This window comes from Nerophis ophidion, linkage group LG23 (genome assembly GCF_033978795.1).
Source record: "Nerophis ophidion isolate RoL-2023_Sa linkage group LG23, RoL_Noph_v1.0, whole genome shotgun sequence".
NCBI lineage: Eukaryota > Metazoa > Chordata > Actinopteri > Syngnathiformes > Syngnathidae > Nerophis > Nerophis ophidion.
The window spans coordinates 199,971-221,384 of NC_084633.1; the positions used below are offsets into that span (position 1 = coordinate 199,971).

General features: G+C 38.5%; 1 protein-coding gene across 1 annotated transcript; it reads right to left on the minus strand.

Moving 5' to 3' along the window:
- Positions 1–1,758: 1,758 nt before the first annotated feature.
- On the minus strand, positions 1,759–19,569 carry LOC133541097 (nitric oxide synthase-interacting protein-like). The gene is made up of 9 exons (XM_061884184.1): positions 19,191–19,569; positions 16,187–16,292; positions 12,683–12,764; positions 12,418–12,553; positions 12,166–12,320; positions 6,257–6,373; positions 3,798–3,868; positions 3,613–3,721; positions 1,759–2,348 (listed from the first exon to the last, which is right to left on the minus strand). Exons 1-9 carry the CDS (start codon positions 19,258–19,260, stop codon positions 2,277–2,279), a joined length of 918 nt encoding a protein of 305 aa, XP_061740168.1. The 5' UTR covers positions 19,261–19,569; the 3' UTR covers positions 1,759–2,276.
- Between the last annotated feature and the right edge of the window lie 1,845 nt (positions 19,570–21,414).

Below are 21,414 nucleotides of genomic sequence, written 5' to 3' on the forward strand. Positions count from 1 at the left end.
AAAAGAGGTTGTGAGCCTGTCAATGATGTGGGTTTCGAGTACAGCACACAGGCAGTATTAAAAACATAAATGCTAAGAAATCAGGAAGAAGGTGAAAAAGAGGAATGTGCATGGCCAAAGCAGACGAGGGGACTGGAGATAAACGTAGCGCTGCACCCCATTTGAAAAGATAGACGCTGCAATGATACGTAAAAATCTCATTACCCCAATATAAATATGTGTAACTTATAATAAAATGTCTTCATACAGTAGCCAGCTCACAGCCAGGTTAGTTTCGTGTGAAAATTATTTAATATTTGGTTTGAAATCTTTTCAATTTAAACATGCAGCATATCTAAAAACATACGAAAGACTTCGACCTTTGTTTGATTACTCAATTTAGTACTACAACTCAGGAGAGCCGTACGTGACAAAAAGTCGGGCCATTCCTCCACGTCACCGGTGCCATTAGTGTGCCGCAACCACCGACTGCTGCTGCCCGCCCGACTGGCCATGAAGCTATTCTAGAGTCACAGGAATACATTGTGACAGCAATAGGTGGCAAAATGATCGCTTGGATCAGAGGTCCCTGAACTATGGCCCGCGGGCCAGATCCGGCCCACCAGCGTCCAAAATCTGGCCCGCCGGAAGTCCCAGGTAAAAAAAATAAAAAATTATATATATATCTAAAAAAAATAATTAAATATTTTTATAATATATATATATACACACACACACACACATATATACTGTATATAATTTACAAATAAATTCTTTAAAATTCCTACAATGTAAATTCCTGGATTTTTTTTCCCCATTCTGTCTCTCACAGTTGAAGTGTACCTATCATGAAAATTACAGACCTCTGCCATAATTCTAAGAGGGAGAACTTGCACAATCGGTGGCTGACTAAATACTTTTTTGCCCCACTGTGTGTGTGTGTGTATATATATATATATATATATATATATATATATATTTTTTTTTTTAACCCAATGCGGACCCAGAGTCAAAAAGTGTGGGGACCCCTGGTCTAGATAAATTAGACGTCCTCACAAATATTAATGAGAATATGAGGCACTAAATGCATTGGCGAAAAAGTGAATTTTGTGTCCTTGCGTCGATCTTTTACATTAATGAAATAAAATGATGGCAAACCCCAACGACCACCTGTGTGTGTCCAAAGATGTATCCACGTCATGTAGGAATGTGCGTATGTGAAGTATAAAGTTGGTGTGAGGCACCGCGCATTTCCAAGTCTAGTTTAGTTTTGATACATCTCATCTTTGTCATGAAAAAGTGCATAAGCCAGGTTTTTGTGCTTACACATGTTTAATATGTGAAGCCCCAGGTGTTCAACTGATCAAATGAGGAGGATTTTTACTTCTGCTTAACACATAGCCAGAGCCAGTTTTTCTGGATGGAAAATAGTGTGAGATATACCACAGACTATAATGTTTTTTCTTAAGTACTACTAATTAATGTCAAAGTTGTGTGAAGTTACATTGCCTGTTCATTAAACAAATTCCTTATTTCCAAATAATTCTACTTGACACTTTTTTTATTGAACCACAAAATCTAATTAAATTGCATTATTTAAAATATAGGATACATATACATTTATTGAGTGCCCTTCTATTTTTGCTATCGTAACAGGATTTCCATAGCAATTTTAAAGCGAACAGCTGATAGCCCTAGCTTTGCATTGAATTAAAAATATAAGAAAGAATTGGTGAATAGAACTATTTCAGCCACTATTAAAGCGTTAGAATTGTTAAATGTGTTTAAAATGTCATTTAATGGCAAAAATATGCTACAAACACTACTATTTTATATCATATCCTGGGATAGTCAAATGAGATCAACTTCAAATTGTTTTCTATAAACAACTTCCAGCTTTAAGTCAAGTACAATTCTACTACGGTCAATAAAGGACAATACAAATGTCGCTGACCAAAAATATAAATAAAATACCATTCGTACAGTAAATTATTACTTTTAACAACAATGCTATATTAATAGATGTGTCGAATGACAAAACTGACCAAGACCCCCCTTTTTTTTTCTTATTCCACGATACAAAAAGACAAAGACCCTTCCATTATAATTACTATAGTGAGTATGTTCAAGGTGTCATGCTGCACTATGAAAACAAATTATTTTCGGTCTGGCCTTAGTTCACGAAAAAAGGAGAAATCTTAACACTAATTTACACATCAGAGTTTTTTTGTGGGGTTCATAAATTTTGTTAATGATTTGTGCCAGAATATTGGTGGTGTGTGCATCAAAAGAACCCGTCACACTTGCATCACTGGACGAGCCTCTTTGGCCTTGAGATCCACACCAGATGCAGCAAAGCCGGTTCCTCCCTGCGAGGACAAAAGACGGTCATCTTAAAACTAGAAATTATAAGTAAAAGAGATTCCTGGTTTTGCATATTAGTCAGGTAAACAAAGACCTATATTGATACAGACATATTTCAAGCTCATTGAGTGAATTTGTTTCTAAATTTGTGGATCATGATTTGTCACACAGGATTTTAGGGAAACAAATATAAGATGCATCAACAAACTTACAGTATGTGTGAACAGTTTAATAATACAGCGGTACCTCAGTTTCGTATACCTACCATTTTAACACGGTTCTTGTCTACTATCCAGTTACTACTGTATCGAAATGTGAACAAACCAATCCGTTGGCTTGCGTATCATCAATTGAGAACCAAAGCAGAGATTCTCATGGGTTGGTGACTTAGTCTCTGTTATTTTTGTTATTGAGTACAACTGCAAAATAAGTAACCTTGGGACCAAATAATGTTGCGAGTGCCAGCATTTTGATAGAGACAGAAAAACACCATTGAATTTAAAGACAGAACACTCAGCAAAGACTTCTTCCTTCCCCTCCTCCCTCTGTTCACCTAGGAGAGTCTTTAATGAAGGTAAAAGTAACGTTAAATGTTCATGTATCCATGTAAGAGATCATTCATGTGTATTTGGCTTTGTTTTTTGCATGTTTTGCATATTTTTGGGGGTCTGAAATTGTATTTGGAACAGATTAATTACATTTTTATACGACTCGGTTTTCATCTGACATTTTGGAACAAACTACTAACTAAAACCAAACTACAATATTACTGTGCAGGTATAAATTTAACAGTCAAGGGTAGGAGTAACATCAAAAACACATTGGAACTAAAATATATAAGTCACAAATAGGCTGGTATTGATTTGATAATGCTTTGTGCATCAATCTTATCCATAATTGGATCGATCCACCTACCCCCTAACCACTTGCATATATATACACTTTCAATGTTGAATGATTAGAAATTTTTTAAAAAGTCAGTGCCACATTGAATCATAAAAGGAACATAATAATGTTTCCTGATGAGTTATCCTGCATTTTCTAAAATATTTTTATTTTATTGCTCCATGCAATGCAATTTGACTCCCACACTTAAAATGGGTATGGCTCCTTATGTGACCTTCTTTGCGGTCAGGTGTAAAAATAGGTTGAGCAACGATAATAAGTCTTAACTTTAATGATAAATAAGGTGATATGTGAAAGATAACTCATATTTCACAATGAATAGGGAAGTCAGTTTGTCAAGTCCAATATGACGTGTGCACGTACCCTCTGCAAAGGTATGATGTCTTTGTCAGAGAGCTTGTCTCCACTCACAGGATCCATCATGTCCATCCTGATGAGTTTCTCCACACACTCCTGCGTCACCACACAACCCCTAATCACAGGATGGAATCGGTCTTTTAGGATTCAAATGTAAGTGAAAGCATATATGAGATGGCGTGGTGACTCACGAAGGTCGCAGGACAGCGCAGGGAATGCTGTTGCCCAGCACGTCTTTGGTTACTGCACAGACGTACCTGTCCTGAAAGAAGCAACAATTGAGACATTTCAAAACAACAGTTGTGTGTTTTTTTATTGATTGATACTTTTATTAGTAGATTGCACAGTTCAGTACATATTCTGTACAATTGACCACTAAATGGTAACACCCGAATAAGTTTTTCAACTTGTTTAAGTCGGGGTCCACGTTATTCAATTCATGGTCTACAGCCCTCCCTCTGGCAGGCTGTCGATATATTAGAGACCAAAAACAATCACTGCTTTCATTTTTTGGTAATTTTGTCAGTCGTAATAAAGAAACTGCAAAATTTCGCTAACATCTTTTTCCATCATTTTGTTCATGTTTTTAATTTCTGTTTTTATATTTTATACTATATAAAAAAAACTGTTTCCCATACATCCATTTATTTGTTTGTACAACAAATAGGATTTGGTGCAACAAGAACCCACAGAGACAAACTGCCTTTGCTCAAACGGCTTTGCCTACGAAAGCAACAAAAGACTAATATAAGCTTCCCACAGACCTGAAAAATCTAAGAAATTACAATAATTTATTTTTTGCAAAAGATCGGTTATTGAGCAACCAGTGTTGCAAACATTGTCTGATTAGTATTTTAACATGAAAACCCGTATGTAGCGTGGCATGTTTGCCGATGGAACACTGTAGTAATTTGCCCATGTAATGCTGTAGTGTTTTTAGCATAGCTTTTAAATGTATGCATTCATTTACTCACTGTATACATTACAGGTTTTTAGCATGTGTTTTATGTATTTTATATTGTTGCAAGCTTTAAAGTACGAGTTTTTTTTATCTATGCATTGTGTCCTTGGGCATTTTATGAATTTTAAGCCTCTCTAAACAGTTACTTTATGAATTATAATTTCCAGCATATGCATTTTATAAAAGAACAGTTCTATAAGTCCCCTTTTGAATACCAGGGGTTTATAATAGTAGGTGCCTGGATACGTAAGGGCTGACGTGTGATGTACTTTTAGAATATGTTGCTGTCTTTTCTATAAGTTGTCCTTGTGTTTTGGTGGTTGGGTTACTTGTTTTTCCCGTGTGTTGTATGTTAGATTGTCTACAGATGACAATTTAGTCTGGTGCAACCGTCGAATCCTTGTGAATAATGTATCGTGGACACACTCCATAAAATAAATACAAAAGTTTAAAAAAAATGTTCGCCTTAACTTACATACAAATTATAGTGCGATGGTCTGTGAATGTAGTTTGTCGTTACAACTCCATCCAGTAAGTCTGCTTCTTCACCTCACTTCATTTAGTTTACCACATCGAGTACTATAATATTCAAATATTGGTGATGAAAAGCATCATCCTTCACTTGTATCCTGCACTGACAGGAGATCTTGTTAGGTGACACCTAGGGTGGTCTTAAAAAACAGTTTGCTTTCTTTTCGCCTTCTCCGCTCCACTTGGGTAACCCCGCGTCATCTTTATAAAAACAGTTCATAACCACGCCAAAAGGCTTGTTTTGGTCTGCCTTTTGGAATCAAGTCAGCACAAGTGCAGTAGCATGGAAAAAGAATAAGCTGGTGGAGCTGTCAAAAACGATCATAATTGATTAGGCAATTTAATTTATTTTGAAAATAAAGACAAAAAAAATAAGAATGGTTTGAAGTAAAAGAACAACTTTATTAATGACTTCTTTGTGAGTCGCTTTGAAGACCGCGTGAATCTTTAAAAATTCAATGTCCAATGACTACGAGGTTGAGTGTTTATTAAGACTCTTCTGAATCGAATTGTCAAATAGTAGACTATTCGAAAGCACCCCTAAAATTGTTGTCTGTTTTTTGGGGAGGTAAATTACATGAATGTATCTATCGTTCTTCTCAACGAACAAGTGCTGTGGTGGCCCATCCCCCATTAAATTGCACTCACAGGCTGTATTTTGATTGTGACATAAAAAAGGTGAAAAAAGAAATTTACCGTTAGTAACAGTTCTTTGGTTTTTCATGTTTTTTACTCACTTTTTGTCTCATTTTATTTCTGCTTCCACTACAATTACATTACACGCACATACATTATGGCAAGTAACATTTATGTTATGTTATATATATTTATGACTTAAACGGGGTTTCACTGTATTTTCTGAATCCCTGGGGATTGATTTAAGACTGCATTGAACCAGAACACAAAAACTGCAGGCAGCTGTGATCCCCGAGGCATCGCTTGGTTCATTTGTGACCCGATTGTCTCTACACATGTGAGCTTCCATTACTTATTAGAGTGGAGAAACAATAATAGTCACATGACATTTTACAATTGAGGCTAATAAAATTTCCATTTCTTGCTGTCAAAAGAGATGGAGTCTTCGAAACACTAACTAGTATAAATGATGAGCTTTTGCCATGTAGCTGTTGGCTGACATAATTGTTGATACAAACTGACCTGGCGGTTGATCAGGGCCACTCGGTTCAGGCTCGGGTCGATTGGGGTAAAGCGCACTGTAATCAGCTCATTCATCTTTATAGGTTGTCCTGACATCGGACACAGCACAGTCTTGCTCTGTCAAACGTAGGGAAAGAAGCAATGAGAGGAAACAGTACAATAATAATATTAATACATTTTATTTGTAGAGCGCTTTTTTTTTTATTTCAGACGCTTCATTGGGTAAAACAACAAATAGGACTGGAAAAACAAGACAAGAAACACAGCAAATCAAGATTAAATGGGTTGTTTTCAGCCTTAACGCATGGCCCTAACTTTGCATTGTATTTTAAGCATTATATCTGGCCCTCTTACACTTTCAGCACGTAATAATGTAACTATGCCCGTACATAACACGTGCTCGCGCATTAGCTTTGTGTGTTGTCAGCTAATGATATACATTTAGATAGCTAACCTTATCTATTAATGAATGCATATTCTATCATATCAACCACATGACAAATTGTTAGTTGCTTCTCTGGGTCTGCTTTTGTTTGCATGCACAAGATGAGTGTGTGTTTGTGTGGCATGACAGCAGTGAGTGACTAGCATGAAAGCCAAACAAATTCCTTGGACCGAGAAGTAATTTTTAGCCGATTTAATTAGTAAATACAAAAAAACAGACTCTTTTAAAAAGTATATGTTTTGTTAAACCACTAATGGTAAACCGTGAGCTGTGATGGTGTTCATGTTATTTTCTTTTGTTTTGAAAAATCTAACTGAGCCAGTTGCAAACAGCCACTTTAAAAGATTAAAATGTTGTTATATACAAAAAGTGACAATTTTTCATCAGTTAAAAGTAGTCTGGAACATGTGTGCTTGTAAGTTAATCTTGAAGGTGTTAGGTTCAGTAGTGTCACATATGTATGTTCCATAGGGAGGGGGCGACAACAGAAAAGGCTATGTCCTCCACCCCAGGTCAGAAAGACAGTCAGGAGGTGTGCGTCTGAGGAGTGGAGGGTACAGGAGGAGTTCTAGAGTTGGAGCCAGTCTTTAAAGGGGAACTGCACTTGTTTTGGAATTTTGTCAATAATTCACAATCATTATGAGAGACAAGAACACGTCTTTTTTTTTCTAGGATTCTAAAAATAAATAAATAAGACCTAATGGGAGTCAGCATTGTCCGTACACACACACACACACACGCACGCACACATACGTGTATGATAGGCAAAATTAAAAAAAAAAAAGTGCAGTTACTCTATAAAGGTAGGAGAGGGCCTGGTTATGAAGTGCTTCAGGGGTGAGTAGGACTTTGAGTTTGATGTGGTAGGGGATAGGGAGCCAATGGAGATTTTGAAAGACAGAGAGATTTTGTCTCCGGAACTGGTGAGGAGGCAGGTAGCAGACCTCTGAATATGTTTGTCGAGGAGACTGATGGTTGTGCCAAAGAGAATGCTTTACGGTAGTCTATGCGTAATATTGTGAAGGATTGAGGCGGATAATGTTCAGGCTGTCGTGAAAAGGTGTTTTAGTGACTAATGTGTAAAGGGAGTAAACTGTCAAAGATGACTCCAAGGGATGACTCCGGAAGTGCCGTAATAGTGAGAGGGTACAGTTATCAAAGAACTTTGGATGTAGAGGTGAGGGAGTTTGGATCAATGATGGGGATGTTGGATTGATACACTTAAGAGAAAATTGTTTGTATCAAGAAGCTGATAATAGAAAGAAACGTTTAGAGCAGTGGTTCTTAACCAGGGTTCGATCGAACCCTAGGGGTTCCGTGAGTCGACCTCAGGGGTTCGCTCGAGGTCAAAACACACCCGACTCTTCGTGTCAATACAAACTTCTCCCTGTTGGCATATTACGGATACGGCAACAGCTGATTGATTTGCAGGTGTGTAATTTGTTGTGAGTTTATGCACTGCCTTAGTTTTGTTGTTTGAACAAGGTGATGTTCATGCACGGTTCATTTTGTGCACCAGTAAAAAAAATATGGTAACACTTTAGTATGGTGAACATATTGACCATTATTTAGTTGCTTATTAACATGCAAATTATTAACATATTGGCTCTTAACTAGTCATTAGGTACTAATTAATGCTTTATTCGGCATGGCCTTATTAGAACCCTAACCCTCTTAACCTGACCCTAACCCCAACCCCAACCCTAACCAAATAACTCAAAATTAAGTCTTTATTACTTAGAATATGTTCCCCTATTGTCCAAATAACTCAAAATTAAGTCTTTGTTACTTAGAAAATGTTCCCCATACTAAAGTGTTACCAAAAACACACAACTTTGTCTTGAATTTAAAAAAAAAAAAACATTTTATTTTTCACTAAAGAAGGGTTCGGTGAATGCGCATATGAAACTGGTGGGGTGCGGTGCCTCCAACAAGGTTAACAACCACTGGTTTAGAGGGTAGAATGGGTCTGAGGGTTGATGGATTTTGTAGCAATATATAGTTGGATATCATTGGCGCAACAGTGGAATTGGAGACCATAGCTGGATAATCTGGGGGGTGGTTGAGGATGAAGAGGAGAGGGCCAGGCACTAAACCCTGCAGGACGCCTTGAAAGAGGGAGGCAGTCGAGGAGGAGCAGTTAAGTATTTTTTAAAAACTGTTTCCGGTCTGTGAGATCATTTAATAGCGTTGTCCGTGATGTGAAGAAAAGATTTTGGGTGGATGATAAAAGTTAATAAATGGACATTACTTTAACAATCGGTGTTGAAAGTGGACACCTGTGGGTGGTTTTGATCTTTGGACTCAGAGATCAATTTTCCTTCAACAAACATGCATAAACAAACAAAGGTCTTCATGACATTAAATCTGAAACGTTCAACCTTTTTGGTCAACATAATCCTTATTGTAGCCAAAGTGTGTCCAAACAACTGACACAGCATTCTTTTAGGTACAAGCTGCTGGTGCTGTATCGTCGGTTTTAGTGTTTAGATTTTGCTCCATGACTGTGCTGCAGACTGGATTGCAAAGTGATATATTCTTGTACTTCTACTGGCAGCCTTGACGCCTTGCATCACAGCTTTGGCTGCATGTCATTTAAATACACAAATCGTGTTAGTCAAGGGAATGAGAGAAGAGAAAGAAGGCAATTTCTACGTCAGAAGCTCCCATTGTCGGTTTTGATATATATATATATATTTTTTTTATTCATCGCTCAGCCCTATTTTGCAAGGCAAACGCTTTTATAAAAGTGAAAATGAACAGTTATCACAGACAATAAAGAGGGTGAATTACGTCAGGAAAGGGTCAACAATAAAAACATTTTGGTTTTAGAAAAGCAAGGGAATGGGCATGATTAAAATTATTTTTTATCATGCTGTAAATCATACATTGTGAATAGCCCGACATTTGTGTCAGCAGGGTTATTTTGTGTGGTTACTGCATTTGGAAGTAGTGGCACGATCATGTTTTCTTTACATGGCAGCAACAGCTGAGGGTGCAAGTAATTCAGGCTAAATTAGTGGGCTGCAGGAGAAATGCAAACAAGATGCAAAAATAAATGTCTTTTAGTGTCCAAGAACACTGAGCAATGACAGGGATAGCTATTTGGTTCTAGAAGTAATTTCTATCCATCCATTTTCTACCATGTGTCCCTTTCGGGGTTGTGGGGGGTGCTGGAATCTATCTCAGCTGCATCTGCCTCGGACAAATCACCACCTCATCGCAGGGCCAACACAGATAGAAAGACAACATTCACATTAACATTCACACACTAGGGCCAATTTAGTGTTGGCAATCAACTTATCCCCAGCTACAAGTATTTGAAATAATTAAATATGTTTTTTACGAATTTTTGTATTCGGCTTTGGTGTGTTCAAATAGGTGTTAGCTGCTGGACAGTCACTAAAATGTCACACTCATTCAGTCTGGTCAAATGTCATTGTCAACAAATTAAAGTAGTGCTGTAGGACAAAAGCTTTAACAGTAAACTGTACATTTACTACACTGCTTTTGTATACAGAAAAGTTACATTATTTTAAATCAAAGAGTATACAAAAGACAGGAAAAACAAGCATTTATGTTGTTTTTTTCAGTACAGTCAGTGAAGGCATTCCAAGCTGCTAGCCTGTAATCAAAGCTTTCTTTGTGTACACTGATGTTTCTGTTGTCTTTAAACAAGTTATGAACACTTGTTAGGACACAAGTGAATTGTAAAAAGAAACAAAACATTATGCAGTGATTTGCAACCCTAGTGCCACAACACATTAGGGTGCAATGAGACATATTCAGGTATGTTGCGGGAAATTATGCGTAAATTTTAATTATTTGGTTCGAAAATATTATTCAGTTTCTACAAATAACGTATCTTGATTCATCTATGGATCATTTACCATCTATCAATGCCAGCAACGTATAACAACAAGCTGAACAATTCAACACTCTTCCACTAGATGGCAAAAGTTCATCTGTTGCCACTCTACATTCATGTTTGGTGTTGTGCCATGAGATTTGTAAGGTAACATTTTGTCTTGCCTTTATAAGGGTTGGGAAACACGGCTTTAAATCATGACAGAGTTTCACAATTAATTTATTTGTCATGGATAAAATTTGGACCACCAAACATAGATTCGGTGGTACCTCTTAAGAATTTGCCATGTTTATGCAGATTAATACAGACTCATATTTTGAATCATTTTACTTTAAAAGTGTCACTTCCGCTTTAGGAGATAGATTTAAAGCATTAATGACTTCTAAGTGTGAGATGAGTGATTGATGTTTTTATATCTGATATCAGATGACAGTCAGTTGACTTAATTAAATTAAACAATATATTTTACTGGGGTATTTCAGATACTGAAGTAATACTCTGTGTACACTTTAAAGTCTACAATCTAATTTGAGTCAATCTGATGGCATTGTGTTCTCTCACCGGAACCCCAGAATGGTCAACAATTCCATACACCAGTCTTAAGAATTTTAGCTGGGTGAATTCCCAAGGTTTTGCATGCGTTATACGTCCAATGGCAAAATATGCTAATTAGATGGTGATGTTATCTAGCCCAGCGTTTACCCATTGGGCTGTCAAAATATATCTGTTTCTCAGCTGTGGTCCGTATGGGCCAAAGCTGTACTCAGTTGGAATACATTTATCCACCACCTGTGGCAGTAATGACAATATCAAACAAAGAAGAATTCTGGAGCGAAAGTTTTTATAAGTCCCTTCTTTTGCTGTATATTTAATAAGAATTCATTTTTCTAATCAGCCTGAACTAAGGCTTGATTATTATCTTTGTGATTAACACATACATTTGACGAGGTTAATCCTGTTAAAATTTAGGTAAGTTAGATGTAATTATAGAACACGATAAAATCAAGAGTAAGGTTACTTATTCAGTTTTAATACTTGAGTGGGCCCTGGGCCCTTCGGTAGTGGATAAGTTGGGTCCGGACGTCAAAAGGGTTGATAACCTCTGATCTAGCCAACCAACAAAAAATATTATTAAGGCGTAGTTCAGGCTGATTACAAAAAATACTAATATACTGCAAAAGAAAGGACTCATAAATTACCTAAAAATGTTTTACATACGATTCTGCAGTGCTAAAATAAAAAAAAATCAAACTGAAATAATAGATCAAATATGTTCTAATAAACTTTGATCAAATTCAAGTGCAAATAGAAATACAGTTACACCATTTTAGCAAATTTTTTGCGCTTAAATAGTTAATTGACTTTTGATCCAGACTTCTTCTGTTTGATATAGTCATTACTGCCAAAAGTGGTGGAAAAGTGTATTACAACAAAGTACCGCTGCGGCCCACACGGACCAGAGCTAAGAACCACATATTTTTGTCAGCCCTTTAGTGGGCCCCACAGTGGGCCCCTAGAGTTAAGAAAAATTGTGAGATATGAGAGCACCTTCCCTCACAAATGCAAACGCAATTTTCCTCCCTGGCAGTCACTCACTGGTTTCTTAATTAGCGTAGGCTTGGCTTCAGGTGTCAGAGAGGGAATCCAGAAGCTGGGCAGACTTTGGCTAGAGGAGGCCACTGAGGACGTCGACGCTGCTGCTGCTCCTGCTGATGAACTGCTGCTGCCCTTGTCACTTCCTCTGTTCTGTCCTACAGTGGAATGACAGTTTACACTTGTTTAATGCATTCCCGATTAATAGATCAGCAAACACAGTAATGAGAGCATGAAGGTGCTCATCACACGTACCAGAAGTGAACGGGTTGATCGGTTTGGAGACAATGCTGTTCTCTCTGGTCTTAAATTTCTCCACTTTCTCCCTTTCTTCTGATTTAGACTCCAGCTGACTGTCATTCTTCATAGCTTGTTTTTGCTTTTCATACAACTAAAAAAATAAATCCAGGAAAATACAAATTAAATACTTAATAACATTCTAAATAATTAATAATTTGAGAGAACAATGAAGAGGAAAAACTGTATGTAAAAAAGAACATGCACAACATTGAGGACATACCTTCATTTTCTTGGCAATTTCTGTCTTCTGATGCAGAATGTATTCAAGAATGGCCTGTTTTTCATACAAATATCCATCTGGACTGAGAAGAACACAAATACATATGCTGTGTCAAAGAGGTGTCAATTTTTACACTTCCAATATGATGACATTATTAGCACCTTGAGTATTAGCCAATACCAATTTTGAACAGATACAATAGCAGCAAAATTGTAATGTAACGTTAGAAAAGGCTTGATCGAGTGGAATTAGTCAAACAGAGAACAATGATAAGAAAAGAAAAACACTAAGGTATTCATTAATAACCATATGGAATAGACATCCATGCATCCATTTTCTACCGCTTGTCCCGTTGGGGATCGCGGGGGGTGCTGGAGCCTATCTCAGCTACATTCGAGCGGAAGGCGGCGTACACCCTGGACAAGTCGCTTACTCATCGCAGGGCCAACACAAATAGACAACATTCACACTCACATTCACACACTAGGGCCAATTTAGTATTGCCAATCAACCTATCCCCAGGTGCATGTTTTTGGAGGTGGGAGGAAGCCAGAGTACCCGGAGGGAACCCACGCAGTCACGGGGAGAACATGCACATTCCACACAGAAAGATGCCGAGCCCAGGATTGACATACACTGTCTTAAAATCAAAATGGAGTGGTAATTGTGTTTTGGGGACATCTAGTGGCCACCACAATTCAATAGTCAAGCTCATGCCAAACGTTTGATTGACATCATCAAGTGCCATGTACTGCAGTGATTGTGACACTCAATAACTTTGATTGTTCAGCAATGTGTGGTGTTCCATAAAATGTTGCGATATCCAGAATCGGTACATTGTTTAATGCAGCCTACAAGAGATGTATTAATTAAGTTTATTAAAACTACTTATTGCCATTTAACTGATGTTAGACATTGCAACAAAGACGCTATACAGTAACACACACATCCATTTCATGTGGGAGTTTCAAAAGAAAATTGCTCATATGCAAGTACTCGATCATGTTGTTGACTCTGCTCCACTCGATGTGAGTCAGAGGCTTATTAAAAACACCAGCCAAATTTCTCTGCGTCTTTTGTTTATTTTAACGTTCTCCCCTCTATAACGGGTATCTTAGGAACTCTGAAAATACCTTAAAGCAGGGGTCTTCAATGTTTTTCCAGGTCAAGGACCCCCAAAATGATGGAGAAATGGGGCGGAGAACCAATATTTATACTACATTTTCAGTAAAATTGTGCTTTATATTAAACTAGTCCTAAAGATATCTTATCAAACGGTGGTCTAGGGTTTAGAGCAGTTAGCTGATTGTGTTTTTCTGCAGTACCTCCCCGTACCACCGTTTAAAACCTCTGCTTTGAAGCCAAAATTTCTAATAGAACCATTTCCACTGGCTAGAACAGTGAATATGCTGCATTTTCACGTTGCTTTCAATTGTGTTCCAGATTCATGTGCTTGAGTCCGAGCCGACGGCAACCAGACGTTACGTTATATGCTATCCAACAATACAAAAGACATTGAGGGTCCTAAATTTTTATTGTAGGTTTGAAATAAATATTTGACCTTCTACTACCCAGCAAGAATTCTTACCCCCACAGACAAGCTATGTGTCCATGAAACATATCCATTCAAGTCTGGTCCCTTTACGAAACTACTCATAATGTCAATTTGTTGTGTGTGTAAAGTACACTTGTCACAGGAACACTCATTTTCATTCAAACCTCTCCACCACCTTGGGACCTGTCAAGATTGTAAATCTGCACAAAACTTGATGACTTAAGACCATCAATGAATTTACCATGAATTGATTAACGTGGGCCCCAACTTAAACAAGCTGAAAAACTTATTCGGGTGTTACCATTTAGTGGCCAATTGTACGGAATATGTACTATACTGCGCAATCTGCTAATAAAGGTTTCAATCGATCAATCAATCAGCAAAAAGCTTGGTGAGACAGAGACCACTGTTGGCTCAATAGTTAGATAATAGAAAAAGTACAACATAAACTCGTCTGTTGGAGCTCCATGCAAGAATTCATTTACTGGTGTAATATTTAGAGAAAGGTGAGGCATGAGCCCAGACTTAAACATGCAAGATTAACATTGTTGTTGGTGAAGGGATCTGTGGTTCCCACCAGTACATCCCAGATCATGTGACCGGCTTGCTCATTATCTGTCAGAATGGCTTTGGAATCTCTGAGATTTATATTATTTTGATCATATTTAATCACTTACAAACATTGGAAGTTGTTTGGTGTTATAAATCAGATACAAATGATCACAATTTAGAGGCAACTTGTTTTTCCGTTTTGCTGGTACTTTAACTCACATTCTACTTAAGGATCAAATACTTACTTCATACAATTTAACTTAGAACCTTTACTGTATGTTATTTTTTTAAAATATTTATTTCTATTGAAATAAACCTACCATCAAAATTGTGGACTGTTATTGCCTTTTTAAGATGGAACTAAACATGAAACTGTGCACTCCAGTTAGGGCTGGGCGATATTGGCTTTTATTAATATCGCAATATTTTTATGACATATTGCAATATATGATATATATTACGATATTTTGCCTTAGCCTTGAATAAACACTTGATGCATATAATCACAGCAGTATGATGATTCTGTGTCTACATTAAAACATTCTTCTTCACACTGCATTAATATATGCTACTTTTAAACTTTCATGCAGAGAGGGAAATCACAACTATGTCATTTGACCAAAACTGTATTTATTAAATACTCTTCATTCTCTCATGAGTGACTTTTTAAATGAAAGAACGAATTAATAGTGTTGCTACCTTTTTGTAGTAACACTTCTGTTGCATACTTTGCAAATTGCTGTTGTCTGCTGAATATCTTCCCACTTGAAGCCAAACCTCCGCCAGATGATTGATTCCCCGCTCTTTATTTTGGGCATTAATTGTTCTTCCGCCATTTGTGATCAGTTTCACACCTTCTCTCTCTTGTAATGTCGCAAGCTGCCTCAGCTAACGTTAGCCATGCTGCTACCTCTCTGGTCGGCGAGAGCGTATGACGCTAGACACGGGACAGTATGTGACGTATGTAAGAAGGCGGGCATGTTTTCCGTCTCTGTGAGAAGGAGAGACGAGGAGGAGTGAGAAACGCCTGTATTTTAATGCCCTTAGCTAACGTTAGCCATGCCGCTACCTCTCTGGTCGGCGAGAGCGTATGACGATAGACGCGCGACAGTATGTGACGTATGTAAGAAGGTGGGCTTGTTTTATGTCTCTGTGAGAAGAAGAGACGAGGAGGAGCGAGAAACGCCAGTAATGTAATGCCCCCAGCTAAAAGCAACTGTGTGAGAACATATAATCGAATATTACGATATAGTCATTTTCTATATCGCACGGAGACAAATCTGCGATATATCGTTTATATCGATATATCGCCCAGCCCTAACTCCAGTTCAGATGAGTTTTCAGATGATAGTACATGTGACAAATATGTTTATATGTTGTGTGTTTGACAAACATACGTCACCACCGGATTCTGGCAGGGCTGCAATGACAAACAGCAGCAGTCAAAATCTTTAATGGCATCTTTCCCCAGGCGAATGCTCTGTGTGCCGTAACCGGACGCCGCTAGATAGGAACACAAACACAGACTTACATTTTCAGTATGGAGTGTATATTAGACTATGATTGATTCAGTATAGATTGTATACTAGACTATGTATACTATGATTGCATTTCTACAGCATCATGGGTAATGTCTCTTAACGCTAAAGCACAAAGAGAAGGTGACTTACAGCCGTGGTCAAAGGTTTACATACACTTGTAAGGAACATAATGTCATGGCTTTCTTGAGTTTCCAATAATTTCTACAACTCTTATTTTTTTGTGATAGAGTGATTGGAGCACATACTTGTTTGTCAGAAAAAAACATTCATGAATTCTGGTTATTTTAATCATTTATTATGTGTCTACTGAAAATGTGACCAAATCTTTTGGGTCAAAAGTATACATACAGCAATGTTAATATTTGGTTATATGTACCTTGGCAAGTTTCACTGCAATAAGGCGCTTTTGGTAGCCATTCACAAGCTTCTGGCAAGCTTTTGGTTGAATTGTTGACCACGCTTCTTGACAAAATTGGTGCAAATCTGCTAAATGTGTTGGTTTTCTGATATGGCCTTGTTTCTTCAGCCTTGTCCACATGCTTAAGTCAGGACTTTGGGAAAGCCATTCTAAAACCTTAATTCTAGCCTGATTTAGATATTCCTTCACCACTTTTGACGTGTGTTTGTGGGTCATTGTCCTGTTGGAACACCCAACTGCGCCCACGACAAAACCTCCAGGCTGATGATTTTAGGTTGTCCTAAAGAATTTGGAGGTCATTCTCCTTTTTTATAGTCTCATTTACTGTCTGTAAAGCACCAGTTCCATTGGCAGCCAAAAAGGCTCAGAGCTTAATACTACGATAGATAGATAGATAGATAGATAGATAGATAGATAGATAGATAGATAGATCTTTATTGATTCCTTCAGGAGTGTTCCTCCAGGAAAATTAAAATTCCAGCAGCAGTGTACAGAGTTGAGATCAATTTTAAAAAGTAAAAAGTAAATAATGGGGGTTTAAATGGAAACAAAATAGAGAAATATTACAATAAGAATAAAAATAAAAAGCAACATTGGGAATAAAAATATAACAGTAAAATAAGAATATAACAAGAGAAACTAGGCAGTAGTGACCATGTTATGAAAACGTATTGCACTGTTATTGTTTTGCATCCCATGTCATCCCAGTACCCCCCGCCCCCCTCCCCAGAGAAGAGTTGTTCAGTCTAATAGCATGTGGGACAAAGGAGTTTTTGAGTCTATTAGTCCTGCGCTTGGGATGAAGCAGTCTAGCACTGAACAGGCTCCTGTGGCTACTGATAACGGTATGCAGAGGCTGACTGGCATCATCCAGGATGCTCACTAGTTTGTCCACAGTCCTCTTCTCTGCCACCGTCACCAGTGAGTCCAGTTTCATTCCGATTGTCGATCCGGCCCGCCTGATCAGTTTCTCCAGTCTGGAGCTGTCCTTCTTAGATGTACTGCCCCCCCAGCACACCACCATGCTTGACGGTAGGAATGGCATTCCTTGGATTAAAGGCCTAACCTTTTCTCCTCCAAACATATTGCTGGGTACTGTGGCCAAACAGCTCAATTTTTGTTTCATCTGACCACAGAACTTTCCTCCAGGAGGTCTTATATTTGTCCATGTGATGTCGGATGTAACAAACTTTAGTCAGCTGGAGGCGTGTCTTAATGAAATTAAACAATGGATGTCCGCTAACTTTTTGCAATTCAACGCCAAAAAAACGGAAATGCTGATTATTGGTTGTGCTAGAAACCAACATCTATTTAATAATACAACTTTAACATTTGACAACCAAACAATTAAACAAGGCGACTCGGTAAAGAATCTGGGTATTATCTTCGACCCAACTTTCTCCTTTGAGTCACACATTATAAGCGTTACTAAAACGGCCTTCTTTCATCTCCGTAATTTCGCTAAAATTCGCTCCATTTTGTCCACTAACGACGCTGAGATCATTATCCATGCGTTTGTTACATCTCGCCTCGATTACTGTAACATATTATTTTCGGGTCTCCCCATGTCTAGCATTAAAAGATTACAGTTGGTACAAAATGCAGCTGCTAGACTTTTGACAAGAACAAGAAAGTTTGATCACATTAAGCCTATACTGGCTCACCTGCACTGGCTTCCTGTGCACTTAAGATGTGACTTTAAGGTTTTACTACTTACGTATAAAATACAACACGGTCTAGCTCCAGCCTATCTTGCTGATTGTATTGTACCATATGTCCCGGCAAGAAATCTGCCGTTTCTTTTCTTTTTCTCCTCTGTCCCACTGGAGGGGGTCCAGTCCGGTGGCCATGGATGAGGTGCTGGCTGTCAATCAATCAATCAATGTTTATTTATATAGCCCGAAATCACAAATGTCTCAAAGGACTGTACAAACCACTACGACTACGACATCCTCATTTAAAGGCTTTTCCAGGTGTTATGAGTTAGTTAGCTAATTAGAGTTTGGCACCAGGTGTCTTCAATATCTGACCTTTTCACCATATTCTAATTTTCTGAGATGTTGAATTCAGGTTTTTCATTGGTTGTAAGCTATAATCATCTTCTTTTTGGCAAAAAACACTTGAAATGTATCAGTCTGTTTGGAATGAATGTATACAATCTACAAGTCTGACTTTCTAAATGGAATTAATGAAATAAATCAACTTATTCATGATATTCTAATAATATGACCAGCACCTTTAAGTGTATGTAAACTTTTGCCCACGACTGTATAACACCACAATACATAATCATTCATCTGGTTCCACATTCAGTCTAAAAAGTATGTAAAACATATTTTTTACACAAATAGGCGTTAATGTTGTGGTTGAGGGACCTATTTAGCTACAATGTTAGAGTACAGTTATGTTAACTGTACTCGACAAGATATTCTCAATTCTTACCTGTATCTTTCCTTTTCTCGTGGTACGTGTAGACTGCCCCGGCCGTGCAATTCTTTCCGTGGCGTGTCATTGTACTCTGTGAGAAGTCGGCAGTTTAAGTTGTAAAAAGTCGTGTGGGCGGTTATCTTTGCAGTGAAAGTAGTTATATTATCCGAAAATGCTAGTAGCATTTAGCGAGCAGCTGAGTGTAAACACAGGAGGTTATTTTAGATACGAGGGGAAAATACACGAAGTGTGTATAATTAACGTGTCGGAACTAAATTATCGCTGGAATTCACAAAATAGTTATTATTAATTTTAGCAAGAATTACATGTCTAACAATTGCTTCTGTTTCATTTTTTATAACTTCCGCTGCTTTTTCGTCTTTGGTCAAAATGGTGGATTGCAGCGTGACTTAAAGATACATACCGCCACCTACAGGAGTGTGCAACACTGACCGTACAATCTACGAATGCGGGGTTTTTCAACCTTTTTTGAGCCAAGGCACATTTTTTTCATTGAAAAAAGGCCAGGGGGACACTATCCCATCCTTGTCGCCATTGTTGTGTGCCAAATGTGTCACTTATTAGTTCACTTATTAGTTCACTTATTAGCAATTTAAAGGCATATTGAAATGAGATTTTCCTATTTAAACGGGGATAGCAGGTCCATTCTATGTGTCATCCATCCATCCATTTTCTACCGCTTATTCCCTTTCGGGGTCGCGGGGGGCGCTGGCGCCTATCTCAGCTACAATCGGGCGGAAGGTGGGGTACACCCTGGACAAGTCGCCACCTCATCGCAGGGCCAACACAGATAGACAGACAACACTCACACTCACATTCACACACTAGAGCCAATTTAGTGTTGCCAATCAACCTATCCCCAGGTGCATGTCTTTGGAAGTGGGAGGAAGCCGGAGTACCCGGAGGGAACCCATGCACTCACGGGGAGAACATGCAAACTCCACACAGAAAGATCCCGAGCCTGGATTTGAACCCAGGACTGCAGGACCTTCGTATTGTGAGGCAGACGCACTAACCCCTCTGCCACCGTGAAGCCTCTATGTGTCATACTTGATCATTTTGCGATATTGCCATATTTTTGCTGAAAGGATTTAGTTGAGAACATCTACGGTAAAGTTCTCAACTTTTGGTCGCTAATAAAAAAGCCTTGCCTGTAAGTAGTAAAGGATGTGCGCGTGACGTCACGGGTTGTAGAGCTCCTCGCATCCTCACATTGTTTATAATGTGAGCCACCAGCAGTAAGTGCAATTTGGACCGAGAAAGCGACGAGTTCCCCATTAATTTGAGCGAGGAAGAAAGATTTGTGGATGAGGGAAGTTAAAAAAAGAGAAGCACTGGCTCCATGCGACGGCAGTGTGAGCGATTCAGATGTTATTAGACACATTTACTAGGATAATTCTGGAAAATCCCTTATCTGCTTATTGTGTTAATAGTGTTTTAGTGAGATTATAAAGTCATACCTGAAAGTCGGAGGGCTGCGGTGAACGCCAGTGTCTCTCAGAGAAGCCAATGGAGGAGCCAAGATCACAGCTGCCTTTTTGACAATAACAGGAGGAGGTCGCATAATCCACTCAAGTCTCCGGTAAGAGCCGACATAATATCCCAATTTTCCCATCCAAAAACTTGCTGGTTAACGTAGAGAAACATGTTCGCTTGATCGCTCTGTGTTAAAGCTTCACAACAAACAAAGAAACACCGGCTGTGTCTCGGTGCTAAAGGCAGCTGCAAACCACCGCTTTCCACCAAAGTGAAGGATGTTTATATAGCGCTTTTCTCTAGTGACTCAAAGCGCTTTACATAGTGAAACCCAATATCTAAGAGTGGGTGGGACTGGGAGCAGGTGGGTAAAGTGTCTTGCCCAAGGACACAACGGCAGTGACTAGGATGGCGGAACCGGGAATCGAACCTGCAACCCTCAAGTTGCTGGCACGGCCGCTCTACCAATCGAGCTATGCCGCCCCAACAGCAGTCTTCTTCAGAGTCTCCATTATTAATTGAACAAATTGCAAAAGATTAATCAACACAGATGTTTGAAATACTGTCTAATTATTCGATGAAAAGAGACAACAATTAGCCGTGAGTGGTGCTGGACTAATATGTCCACTACAACCAATAACGTCACAAACACGCGCCATCATGCGTGTCATCATTCCGCGACGTTTTCAACAAGAAACAACGCGGAATGATGACACGCATGATGGGTGCTGGTTAGCGCCTT

Bases quoted from the DNA above. Each gene is read 5' to 3' on its own strand.
- LOC133541097 (XM_061884184.1), bottom strand. From the start codon at position 19,260: ATGACACGCCACGGAAAGAATTGCACGGCCGGGGCAGTCTACACGTAC. The intron at 16,293-19,190 runs GTAAGAATTGAG...GTTCCTATCTAG, and splicing joins CGAGAAAAGGAAAGATACAG to CGGCGTCCGGTTACGGCACA. The intron at 3,722-3,797 runs GTGAGTCACCAC...TCCTGTGATTAG, and splicing joins TGCGCTGTCCTGCGACCTTC to GGGTTGTGTGGTGACGCAGG.